We start from the raw sequence: 13,709 nt of genomic DNA, 5'->3' as shown, positions 1-13,709 counted from the left end.
ATAATTAACTCTTGGACTGACAAGTTGTCCTCCCAATATGTAAATGCAAACAAAAGCCCTTTCACCAGATGTGTGTTTACCACAAGGTGTGCAAATGTGTGTGTTTATGGGATTTGCCTGATGCTGTAATGGGGGGTTTGAACATCTCTGCTCTACATGCTGTAACTCCTTATTGTGTGTTGGTGATTAAAACATTCATAATTCATGGGCATCCAAATTTTGCAGGGTGACTCAGGCAGTATTAGTCATTTTCCCAGTGAAGGATTGAGCACACGAAGCATGAATAATCACAGTTCATATAAGTCAATCTGTTTTGGATATGTCACACAGATTACATTATATAGAAATGATGCTGTTATTCAGTAGGATGGGGGTTGTGTTGGCCGCGGGTGTGACGATGTAATTCACTAGAGCGTTATTAACCCATAATGTTAAAAGTGGATTACTCTCATTAACAGAGAGCCTATAGAGTATTCACCACACAAAGGTCTCATATCATGATGCCTAAGGACCGACGTGAGGTATTTTTATTAGCTGCCTTCCTAAAGAAATCTCACTGCTGTCAAATATGGAAGCAAAAATTAGTTAAGGTTAAGATGGTGATTATGAATAAGGTGAAAGGCAGGATGTTCAGTGCCCACTATCAAAGTCACGTTTTCCTCCACTCCCAGCCATGAATGTGTGCATGCTGCGTGGACCGTTGTGGTTCTGTCGGCACGCTTGTTTGCATGTCAGCCTGTTTTTACTCCTTATTCATGCATCATCTCCAGATAATTTTTGAAGGTGATCTAAAAGGACCGTGTAGTATATCAAAAGGACTAAAATGTCCAAAAAAAAAAGCTGACTAAAAGCCAAGCCAGTAAAATCATGACTCAATATTTTTTTTCCTGGATCAATTCAGCTTAATCTCTCCATTCCCTGTGAATTATGTCTTCTTTTATATTTTGTGTCGTTCCCTGATTTATCCAGGCTACCCTTCTTTTTTTTTTAGTTAAAAGCTTTTACAGTGAAATTTCTGCTCTCCAAAAAAAGGGTGGCCCAGGTGATAACAGGTATGACGTGCAGATATGTCTATTTCACAAGTGCTCCTTCTCCCCTCCTGTTGCACTCTTGGGTTCTTAAGGGGATTTGCAAAGATTTGAGTCTTTGCCTTTGAAATGTCTACAGCTCTTCTTTGATTTTACAGACAAGCTGTGTCAATTTCTAACTGAAATCAGCTTCTGTGGCGTTAAAAACGATCTAGTATTTCAGAGCAGTGGTTGTTAACATCGTGTTGGCTTCTGCCAAGTTGTCAGATCAACTCGCCACATCTGACACCGTGTGTTTTTATAAATCATAAATGCTCTGTGCACAAATGACCAAGACTGAAAATCCTTGCATCTGAGCTGAAAGAACATTTCCATCTAGAATCCCTGATTGAACTTAATGCCACTGGAAAAAGTGAATACTGTAGCAGCAAAAGGTTAAATATGTCATCTTCCATCTACTTTAAGAGCATTATAATAAATCTATAATGTAATTATATCCTCTCATTTACATCTATACCAACTGAATGTGCAGAAGAGCTCTTCAGCTGAAGCCTGGCAGCAAGTAGGAGCTAAATGACAGCTGCAGTGTATGGATGTGTCATTCTGTTAAGTCATCGCAGCTTTTCTTTGTTGTTTTTACTTTCTGCTCATTGCTGGATCCTTTCGTGCTGTAAGATCCCTCTCACTGTTCCACATCTAATTATGAATGACCCAAAATAACCTTACAATAACCAGTAGGACCTGCATCGCCCTGATTTCCACATTTGAGAAGTCTAATGTTAGTGTTACTAACATTAGCTCAAATGTGACAAACCCCTTAAAATACCCTACAGTCCCTGAGCTTGTTCCTTGTCTGAATACCCTGCATGCAGACTGACCTGCGCTCCCCCATTGTGTTCTGTTTTGTGTCGTCCGCAAGGTTCGTTCTCATCTGGCTGCTTTAAAGAGCAGCAGCAGCGTGGCCTCATCAAACTCCACTGCCACTCCGCCTGTTGTGTCGCGATCGCACTCCTTCACAGAGCCACTTACCCCTAGCTTTGAAAATCTCCACCTTCAAAACAGCCACGAATCCCGCCGTCACCTTCCATCATCATCATCACCACTATCATCCTCATCATCAACGCCTGCTCGCACTGACCCACACCCCCATCCTCAGCCTAGGCCCCATGAACCAGCCCCTTCAGCGGAGGTCCCACCGAGGGTAAGGACTAGAAGAAAGAAGCCCAGTGTGGTAGCATTAGTTGAATAAGACAGTCTTCTGTAATTATTTCCCACCATTTTTTTTTTTTTTAATACAATATCAGAATTTAAACAGCTGTTTTTTTTTTTTCCTTGTATGGAGACCAAGAAACACGATATCCACTGTATGTGAGGAAATCGGATATTGCAGGGCATTTTAGTCCAATTTTTGCACACAATATCTGACAAAAGAGGAAGTTACTGTGTGGTGAAATTTCTTGTTCATGCAAAAATAGCTGTTAGTTAAAATGCATCACAACATTCAATCCGTGACCGTTCTATAACTCGACTGTTGTTCCACTTATAGGATGAGTCGAGACAGTCTGCCTCATGCTGCTTTCTTCTTCCCTCACCACACTAATTTAGACTTTTGCTGCACCACCGCACAAAAACATAAAAATAACAAGATGAGGAATGTAAGCATAAGAAGACAGTCGTTTCCTAAGAGAATCCACCCTGTCAATGCAACACAATGGGAAAGCTTCAAGTAAACAATGGTGGACCTCACAAGCAGGTTCAGCCTTAAAATAGAGGAAAATGCTACTGAGAAAAGATTGACCAATCAGTAACATCAGCTCAAACTGTTTCCATGTTGTCCCTAACTTAAACTCTTAAATAAATAAATGGCTGAAGGTTCTGTTGTGCATGGCTGTGTTGCTCTGCTCTGCGTTGGCTTCACTGAATTTACATGTGACTGATTTAGGGGAAAATGTGCCTCACATGCGTGACCTGTGACTACGATGAAGGCTTTAGTTGGCGTACCTACATTTATACATTTCAAGTTAGATACTGTAAGAACACAACAGGCAGTCACGTCAGAGATGCGCAGCTCATAAGCAGCAGAGATGCAGTACGCATAGATCCTGTGTTTTTGTTTCAGTCACGTCATCACCAACCTGAAATGTGAGCTTGTTGGTGCGTTGTTTAAACAAACCCAGCTGTTTAATTTAGTCTGATGTGAACACAGTTATTGTGTATTCTATTAGAAGGCAGTCTACTCCCCCTTACATGAAAGATAATAAGATTACTTATCCTGACAGTACCAGAACAACATTTAAGCTCGTTACAAGATTTGTACCAACTGTCTAGCTTCCAAAGCTGCTACTTTTTATTTTAACACTTTTGTTTTATGCTTGCTAAACTCATGAATACTAAAACACTTCAGTTACTCACACCTTCCCCCTGATAATTCTGATATCCTTCTAATATGTGACAATTATTACTTGTTGGACATTTTTTAAGCTTTGGGTGTAATTTTACTGCCAAGTCAGACTTTAAATTGACTGACTGGAGCTTTCATCTCTGGGCCAGAATTAATTACACACAATCTGTACTTTTATATCACTGAGTGAAAGGTATCTCTACAAAATCAGTAAAGGTTATGAATCTCTATTTTCTCTAGTTTCTATTTGGGAATCCAGTCTGACGATTAGTCCAGCCAAATAATGTGTTTACCTTAGTCATCCTGACATGTTGTGGTATAGCTACTAGTTCTGAAGTTTTCCAGTGGATTAAAATGGTGACACACTCATGTGACGGTGAAGTTTAAAAATATGTGATTTGCATATTCAGGGCACATGACAGCACATCGATGCCTAAAATGTGTGTATTTGTAAGCTGGTTACTGTTTTTATCATGAAAAGGTTCCCGTCAGGACTACATCAAGGTCACCAGTGTTGCCGAGGCGAGATTCGCCTCATCACCTTGGCAACGCCGTACACAGCAGCCACGCAGCACAACACAATGCTGCCAGGTAAACTTTAGTAACCTGTGTTGTGTAAATGTGTTTCCTTTCTTTGCTTTACTACTGCATTCTTCTTCTTGCAGTCTTTGTTGTTGTTTTTTTTTCATTTCCAAAATTTGGAAACGTGCCCTTTAAACGATATGGCTGACATTCTAGATATGTGATATTTAGAAAAGAAAAGCCAAGCTTGCTATTTTTAAAAAGCATCTGTGTAGTATGACACGTGAGTCTTCTTTGAAATAACAAAAATATAATTCGTTAAACGACAGGAACTGGGCCCAGAATAGTACCCTGTGGCACTCCACCAGTGTCTTAAGCAGGAGACTGGATTCAACGTGCTTCAGAGCACGTTGAATCCAGTCTCCTGTTTTCAACTCTGCAATTACAAAGACATCCAGAAAGAAAAGACTTTCACGAAGGCTGTGCAAAAACACTTCATTTAGTGATGGATCTGATCTGACAAATTAATTCAGCGTCTTCACTGTCTGTGCTGTTGCAGTCCCAGTCTGCGGAGTTGTGTGGGAGGCTTTATGTAATAGTTCTAGCTGTCTAACCTTGTTGTCTCTACTTCTATAGTTGTGTGTAAATGTGTGTCTCTATTTTCAAACCACAAACCTTTTCATGGAGTGCCATCTCTCTTCCTTCCTCTTTACCCTGCAGTGCTGTTTTTAATATCTAAAACTCTTGGCTTTCTGTAATTTCAAGTGTTTAGCGTTTTTACACTGCTCATTAAGAACTTTAACTGTAATCCAATAACATGTCAGTAATAATTAGCAAATTTAAGAAGTTAAATTAGCTGTGCTCTATTTATAACATTTTAATTTGCTGTTTAAAAGTTTCTGTATCTATGATAGTTTACCTGACTCTCTTGACTCTGTTGCCTCTGCAGTGCAGCGGAGCCTCGGCTGCTGTGGGAACGAGTGGAGAAACTGGTTCCCAGAACGACCAGTAATACTGGCAGCGGAGGCTCCAGTTCCTCTAGCAGCTCCAGTAACTCCAGCTCTCAGCCCGGTTCTCACTGTGGCTCAGGAGAGAGGTTCAGGGCCCGCTGTGAGTTCACACATATGTTAACCAAGTCAGCAATTAGAAACATGCAGGAGGTGGACAAAACAAACAACTAAAAAATCACCTCAAAAAATAGCTGTGCTAAAGTGTGTAATAACATGTAGGTGAAATCACTAACAACATTAGTTAAACGTGTAGATTTTATTCCAACATTTTCCAACATGCTGACCTTATCACCTCCACCTCCTTTAGCCTCTTCTAAATCGGAGGGTTCACCCCTCCAGCGGCCAGAGAATGCTGGGAAAAAACCAGAGGAGAGGAGGGACGTGCTCAGGCCGAACAGATCAGCGGTGAGAGTGGACCCGGAGCTGACTAGCCAGTAGCTCACTAGGCGGGATGGGTTTAGTTAAATTCTGTGTGCGTGGTGACTGTTACATGTTGCGTCCAGTTAGTTGCTGTTAGATAGATGGAGAGTGTGATTATTAACAAATTGTGACAGGGATCTTGCTGCTTGAGTCTTTTTTGTGTGTGGGTATATGAATGAAAATAAACTGACTGGTCTGCTCAGGCTAAGAAATGCTTGTTTTATCTTTGGATTGAGCTTATTGGCTGAAGGGGTCTACTGCACGTATTATTCGCATTCTCTTCTCAGCGGTCTCTTCCTCAGCGGTGGTCTTTTTAACTCATGGCTTCTCTTAACTTAATAAATTAACTATTTTTTCTGAGCTGGTTTAATTTTTCATCTTTGCAGCTCTAACAACTGTTTCATTATTAGAATTAATCCACTAACCTTACCTACTGTAGCTTGAGGAGCACCAGCTGTACTGCTCTGGAGTCATCTCTTTTTTCTCTTTTGGCTTTGCTCTTCCGTTGGTTTCTCATTGGCCGGCGCACATCTATAACCATTCTTCTTCTCCAGCAGCTTTCTCTTTCCTGCGTTTCTTAAGCAAGATTAACAGCAAATCTTACGTAGTGCCCCTTGCTATTTGCATGTAATATGCAGTGATGAAGAACGGACAATACATCAGCAGAGCAAGAATGACTGAACACATTAAAACACGGTTCACTTTTTATGTCTCGGCTTCTAGGACCTGACGGCTCTGGCCAAAGAACTGCGTGCCGTGGATGATGTTCGCCCCCCAAATAAGGTGACAGATTACCCTTCATCCTCCAGTGAAGACTCGGACACCACTGACGAAGATGACGATGAAGAGGTGGATCAGGAGGCAGGTGAAGAGTCGACCTCTGGCCCGGAGGACTCCAGAGCTGTGTATGTACACAACGTTCCTGCAGGCTTTACACTTTCAGAGCAGAATTCATCGGTTCGGGTTAATGGATGAGATTATGCTCCTGCTTAGCAGAGATGCATTTTGATTTATCTGAAAGTTTTTTTAGGCAAGTTAAGCCAGACTGCAGTCGTCTTGGTAATGCCTGCAGGCTGACAGGACCAGCCCTGTCTAAATAAGGAGGAGCCTTGTGTGCATAAAACAAAGCAGAAAGTCTGCAGTCACCAGTCAAATCACATTTTATTTTCTTTAATCAAATGCTGTACTACTATTAAACATTTAAGCTTTAAGTCCAGATACTATCTAAAGCACAAGTACACACTGGAGTAGTTGCACACTCTTAATATCATATCCTCTACAAAGAAAACAACAAATGTATTGATAAGAAGATCACCTCAGTTTTAACTATATGTATTTAATTTGTGTGATATACTGGGATATTTATAATTGGAGCTATTTTTTTATATTCTGTTACATTTTGTAATATACTGGATTATTTCATTTCATTTAGTTATTGTTCTTACTGTTCTGGAGCAACTGTGACCACATAATTTCCTCTGGGATTAATAAAGTATTCTGATTCTGATTCCCGAGATGATCAACATGCCACAGGACTTAAACTAATGTCACACTTAGTCATATTATGGGTGTAGACAGCACATTCACCTACACCTGTATTACAGCGAGATGTAGAAAGCCTCCTAGAGCACAGTAGAGACTGCTTTGAGCCTATGTGCAGAGGACATTTGGCTAATTTGTTGTCAGGCAAGCTGTTTGTTGGCTCGTTGGGTAAAGTCCGGGGCAACCATCACCTTCGGCTCTGCAGAGTACCTTTGAGTGCCGTGTCTGTCTTTTATAAAGCTGCTTTTTCTCATGGCTTGCACGGGTGTGTAAAACCATATTGGAGCCCAAACATGATGTGTTTGTGTTGAACTTCTCCTCCCCTCACCTGCAGTTCTTCTCGGCTGAGTAACGGAGAAACGGAGTCTGTGAAAACCATGATCGTCCACGAAGAGGGCGAGAGTGACGCGGGCACAACGCCATGCAAAGACAGCACGCTGATTGTCAGACAGGTACTGGGAGATCGGAAAAAGAACAACCAATCGTTCACCTCGTACTTTTTAGCTTTCCCTTTATTTGTACATTTTGTTTGTTCATACCCCGACAGTTTATCCATTTTGTTTGTATGTTTCGTTGGTCATGTTCTTACTTTTTGGCCAGTGGATAGCAACTCAGTGTTAAGAAATGAAGCATAAAAGGCTGACAGAGTTTAATAATGCATACAGAGAAGTGTTGAACAATTTCAGACATTTAACTTTTAAAAAGCCATTTGATCAGGTGACAGAAAAAGAATCAGGTACGTAGGTCATCTTCACATACATTTAGGACCAATGCACACTACAAAAGGTCAGTTTAAGTAATTTTGGGGCATTACGAAAGTATTATCTTACCATGTAATCAACTGCTAACAAGAGTTTTCTTTCCGCCTGTAGAATAGCCGCTCTAGTATACCCTTTGTTCTAGCTAATACCTTCCCTTCCCCTGAACTCATCAGGAACACATCTAGACCCAAAGCTGTGTACCCCTCTTTCTACTTCCAGAGTGCAGGTGACAACAGAAAGCGTACGGGCCCTGGCCCAGGCCAAACGCAGACACCTGGCATGCATGCAGGCTTTGCCCCGAGCCCCGGCTCGGTGTCGCTCCAGGGCCTCGCTCACCACACCCCCAGCCCCCACCACCATCATCATCACCATCATCACCCCATACAGCATTCGGACAGGAATGGCTTTGCTGGTCGCATCCACCATCTCCCAGACTTGATCCAGCAGAGCCACCATTCCTCCCCCTCCTCCTCTGCATCCAACTCCCCTTCCTCTTCCAGCCTTGCCAGTCCCTCGTCCATGTCCCCACAGAGTCCCTTGGACAAGCTTGGCATCCTCACAGAGGTATGTCTTCAAGTCCCAACGCAGACACTGGCTTAGGGTATTCATTTCTTGCACAGGAGTGTCAAAGGGAGCTTTTATAATTATTGCCATCTATAACACTGTAACTCCCCAAAACAACTAAAATCATTCAAATAAATAAGATGAGTGCTCGTTTTTTGTTTGTTTGTTTTTTCAGTTTTTCAGATTTTGACACACCATCTCTCTACAGAGAGATGCTCGTGTTGGTGGAAGCTTGCATTTTTGTGAATATCTCCTTGATATATTTATTATCGCAACAGATCTGTTAGCTCAGTTTTTGGGGGTTTTTTGTTTTATTTTGTTTTTGCCAGAGTTGTCTTTTGTCTTAAAAGCATTCCTCAAAACATTTAAATCAATTTTTATGCCTTGATGTTGCCTATTTTCAGCAAACAAGCTATATTCTCACATTCTCCAGACAATAGATGGTAGCACACATGGCAGTTAGGAGTGAAACCGCAAGTATGTTTTCCAAGGAAACACTTTTTAAACGGCATTTTTTTCCCTTTTGTGTTGTTATTGTTTTTTATTTGTTTTGTCAGCAGTATTCATATTTTTTTAGCCTTCATCATCCTTTTTGCCTGTTTCACTGTTTATAAGTTTACCTCCTGAATGACTGTCCACTGTATTTGCATGCAACACATACCAAAATCCTCAGTTTGCCTGGCTGTGTTTTCACTGTGTTGTTAAGTGTTTCCATTTATCTTTGTCCATAATATCTGCATATGTTTATGGTCTTTGAAAAACAACACTTAAACATTTACAAAACTCCTTCTTTGCAGAGCCAGTCTAGTAACAACATGCAGAAGCACAAGTCTTCTTCCTCCTTCACTCCGTTCATTGACCCACGACTTCTCCAGGTCTCTCCATCCACCGGCAGTGCCCTCAACAATGTCGGTAAGGTCACTTTGTCAACTTAGGTTAAATTAACACTTCCGTGAGAGATGACACGGGGATAAAGGTCACAATAAAGGTCTGCAGGCTCCAGAGTCAAAGAATTATTTCTTAGGCCCACTGAGAAGAGCCTAACTAGATGTTTTACCGCAGGCATAAGACAAATCCAAAAAGCATTTCTGGTTGTTGAATCAAACTTTGAACAAACTATGAGGAAAAGTTGTCACTCTGGAAAAGCTCAAACACAATGACTTCAATTCTGACACAAGCCAACTTTTTACTCACAACTCAAAGTCACTGAATTGGAATAGAAGCTGCAGTTCTGAGGTTTGACTGTCGTTCAGGAGGGAACAGCCCTTCTGAGTACATCCAAAGAGAAATCCCAGAGTGCTTCCCTGACTGAGCTGCACCACTGATCTCATGCTCACACGTGGAGTTCAGGTGCCTCAAAATATGATAGCAAAAATTCCTTAGCTGTTCAGATTGGGACTTGAGTCTGTGATAGGGCTGGGCGATATATCAAAAATTTATCGTTACCGATCGTGACTCTCATCGACGTCATTTTGCCCATGTCGGTAAATTCGGTATTCAAAAAAAAAAAGGAAAGGCATGTGCAGGTTGGCGATGTTCATGTCCCTTTAAGACGCTGTGCTACGTTACAGACTTGACGGGGTGGAGTCACATGACTCTACTACCTGTAACAAGACGAGACACGGGTGAACAAATGGAGGACGATTTAAATGTTGAAGCAGCAGCGACGGAGGTAGAGCTGGTGGAGGAGGAAGAGGAGACGCTTGTTAACAAAAAAATGCATCATCAATCGTTTGGCAACATTTTGGATTCAACAAGGATGATATTGATCAAAAAATTGTTAAATGTAAACTCTGCAAAAAGACTGTTGTGTCAAGTCAAGGTAACACAACCAACCTCTTAATAAATAATATTTATTATTAAACTATTTTGTTTACAAGGGATATACATTTTTTAGAGAGCATGGTTACATATGGTGTCCTACACTTTTTATTTTGTTCAGTTAATAAATCTTAACCACTAAAAGTACTTACTACTATTGTCTTCATTTATTTTCAGTGACATTTTACAGTCCTTTAAAGTGGTAATAGTATAATTGCAATGAATAGGTCTGGGGGGAATAATATTATCAAAATAACTGGAGGAACTATGCTGCCTGCCACAGCCCCATCAAATGAAAAAAACAAAACAAAAACGTTTGTTTTTTTGGCACTTGGGGTGGTTATCGTCCAATCATCGTTATCGAGGTTAACTGCTCAATTTATCATGATATTGATTTTAGGCCATATCGCCCAGCCCTAGTCTGTGAGCTTTCAAACAGTTGACTCATATGATGACTGACGGCTGGTTTTCTTTACTTTTCTGACAATTTACAAATGTTTGGGACATTTTAGTCATTCGGATGAATTTTGGTAAACTATTAGTACAGTTATTAAACAACTGAATCAAGGTAATAATGAAAAAAATATAATAATAGTTTAGTGAAATTCATCCAAAACACTAAATATGAAAGAGGGACAGCTCATGTTGAGCAGTTTGGAGGCAAGGCTGAGATGTTTGGAGATATGTAGAGGAGGGAGAGTGGATATATCGGAGAAATGATGCATCTGCCAGCAGGGGAGAAAAATCAGAGAGAAAGATGTAGTGAAGAACATGCAGAAGCTTGGTGTGACAGAGGATGATGAAAGGGACAGGGTGAGATGATGAGCAGATGATCTGCTTTAATGACCATTAATGAGAGCAACTGGAAAAAGAAGAAGGACTGAAAGAGGATAAAAAAACTACTAATGAGGAGCTTTGCAAAATCGACTTTGCCTAAAGGTGAGGTCTTTGAGGCAGTAGGTGTGTGATTGACCATAATCAACTATAATCAACACTAAAGAGATTAATACATGGAGATCTGCTTCAGAAATTAAGGCTTGGTTTAAAATAATATAACTGAGTTATTGTAGTTTACAATAAACATTTTCAAGTGCTGGTCTTTCCCTGGATGCTGAATAAGCATTTGGCCAGGTGAGCGGTAGTATGAACATATAAATGGCTGCAATGGGAATTAATATTAATATCTTCTTGACGACTGGGACTTTTTCTCATATTTCCTCCTCCAAAAGTCATAAAAGAGGTTCATATTGTCCAACACACTTCTTTCAGTAATCATAAGTGAAACAAAGAGATCTTACTTGAATTTTAGTGTGCTAAAAATCATTGTTAGGAAGCTTTTGGTTGTTTATCTTTGTTGATTTAATTGATGATTATCATTCATCATTATTAACAACCAAGTTCGACACAACTTTCGTCCCCAAGCCACCCCCAGTGGTGGCTCTCTGAAAACCGTTCCTCTAGGTTAAACCCACCGCTTCAGTTTTGACTTCGTCTGACTAGCCGCCAGTGTCCACAGCTGCAAACTTGCACTCAGATACACAGAAGCTCTGACAAACACAGCTTCTTCTTTTCAAGGAGTAAAGAGGCTGAGCACATGAAAATGTCATTATCCATTAACAAACAAAAAGAGTTGGACTCTGTTTCACTCAGGTCATAGAGTTCATTAGCTATCGTCATTAACAAACAAAGCTTTCTTATCACTACAGCCCTGTTCTCTCATCGTCAAGGCCAAATCTTAAGCCATTACCTCACCTGATGCAGCTGGTGACCAGCCATTGACCCCCTTAAGTATACTAGATTGTTCAGTCAGCATTTAATCACTGATTTGAGGCAGTTAAGTTTTCCTACAGATGCCTGAATCTAGAACCAAATGCATGTAAGAGAGCCGGGTAATGAGTAATCCACAACAGACACCATAAAAACTCACATCAGCTCCCTTTTTTACTGGTTTGAGCGGAGCAGTAGTGGGAATCATTACATTGATATTTATATTTCTGTATCCCATTCCAAACTTTCATACTTACAACATGACCAATTATTCACAGTAATATAAAATGTACATCAATCACACAATATTGATATTCCATTCTTAAATATCACAGTTCACTACACAGCTTTCTAATGCTGATCATGTGACTGACCCTCACCCCGTTCGGTAAACTCTACAATCCTACGCCATCCTACCTAAGCCCTTCCCTTTGACCTTTTAGGCTATGGGAACGATGCCCGGCTGGCAGAGGCACTGAGAGCAGATCCATCCCGGAAGGGCTCCGTGGTCAACGTCAATCCGGTCAACACCCGCCCTCAGAGTGACACCCCAGAGATCCGCAAATACAAGAAGAGGTTCAACTCTGAGATTCTTTGCGCTGCCCTCTGGGGTAAGAACAAAAAGATAGGGCTTAAAAGAAAGGATACTTTAAAATAATTACCCATCAGTTGATCAGACTATGATGTCACTTTGAATAACAGGGTGGGGGTGGGGGGATAATGGGTTCTTAAAGAAAATGCTACTTATTTAATAAGGATTTTTTTGATGTAAATTATTATTAAAGGTAAATTTGTTGTGCCAATGTTTAAGTATTTGTATTAACATTCATCAAAGTCCAGCTTTTTACCAGAAGTTGTAGTTATAAAGGCCTTCACCACATGGTGGCAGCAAAGCTCTAATAAGGCCACATATTAGCGCCGTCAGGCCAAGCAGCAGACCTCCAGTTGAGCTCAGTGGCTTTTTTTGGACGTTATCCTTATGGGCATGTTTGTGCATTTGTGTGTAGGAGTGAACTTACTGGTGGGAACAGAAAGCGGCCTGATGCTGTTGGATCGCAGTGGTCAGGGGAAAGTTTACCCTCTGATTAACCGCCGACGCTTCCAGCAGATGGACGTCCTGGAAGGACTCAATGTCTTGGTCACTATATCAGGTACACAGACAGGCACACTTTAAGCACCCTGATTAGTGCAACTAGAATTAGGAACCGATGAGAGATGGACTGAAACCAACGTCTAAAATTGTGCAGTATAAAGCACAAACTTGCACACAGAGTTACCTTGAAAGTACAGTGCTCGACAAACACCTTGAGCCACCCCTCATTATATTTTGCTAGGAAAATTGGAATTAGGTGTAATGATAAAAGATGTGAAAACAAAGTATATACGTTTTCAAGTAGCCTCAGAAATTAGTATTTAATCTGACCACCTATTAGAATTGAATAGAATAGAATTCAACTTTATTGTCATTGGACATGTCACAAGTACAGGCGACGAAATGCAGTTTGCATCCATCCAGAAGTGCTTTAGCCATGATATAGATATATTACAAATATATATTAGCAATAATATAGATATGTGAGTATATTACAGAAATGGGTCTGTTATAGGTATGAGGGTACAAAATATGGGTCTATTATGGTATGTTATAATGTACACATAATAATGTAATGTAAAAAATAATGTATAACTATAAGTATGTACAGGCTGTAGTGGTGTACAGGCTATGAACAGGATATAAATATGAAAGCTATACAGAAATATGACCTATGCAAGTTATAAACAGTTGTAGAATTAAAATTATCGTATGTACAGAATGATTATTTATACAGAACTATACAGTAGTGCAGGTAAGATAAGTGAGGGTGTGGATAAT

The 13,709-nt window shown here is 40.5% G+C and overlaps 1 protein-coding gene across 7 annotated transcripts in view; it reads left to right on the top strand.

Annotated features, from left to right (window-relative positions):
• LOC308410421 (mitogen-activated protein kinase kinase kinase kinase 4-like) overlaps positions 1-13,709 on the top strand; it is a 107,953-nt gene that overhangs the window by 79,216 nt on the left and 15,028 nt on the right. For 2 of the 7 annotated variants that reach the window (XM_080903745.1, XM_080903742.1), the window contains 10 exons: positions 1,948-2,229; positions 3,911-4,020; positions 4,901-5,061; positions 5,269-5,366; positions 6,105-6,286; positions 7,258-7,375; positions 7,904-8,248; positions 9,046-9,160; positions 12,280-12,447; positions 12,844-12,987. In XM_080903745.1, the coding sequence (XP_080759871.1) occupies positions 1,948-2,229; positions 3,911-4,020; positions 4,901-5,061; positions 5,269-5,366; positions 6,105-6,286; positions 7,258-7,375; positions 7,904-8,248; positions 9,046-9,160; positions 12,280-12,447; positions 12,844-12,987 (1,723 nt within the window). The remainder of the gene's footprint in view (positions 1-1,947; positions 2,230-3,910; positions 4,021-4,900; positions 5,062-5,268; positions 5,367-6,104; positions 6,287-7,257; positions 7,376-7,903; positions 8,249-9,045; positions 9,161-12,279; positions 12,448-12,843; positions 12,988-13,709) is intronic. The other 5 variants (XM_080903744.1, XM_080903747.1, XM_080903743.1 and 2 more) reach the window with 3 other exon arrangements.

This window comes from Rhamphochromis sp. 'chilingali' (assembly GCF_963969265.1).
Source record: "Rhamphochromis sp. 'chilingali' genome assembly, chromosome: 14".
NCBI lineage: Eukaryota > Metazoa > Chordata > Actinopteri > Cichliformes > Cichlidae > Rhamphochromis > Rhamphochromis sp. 'chilingali'.
The sequence above is the reverse complement of the archived record's forward strand: the minus strand, read 5'-3'. Positions and strand labels throughout refer to the sequence as shown.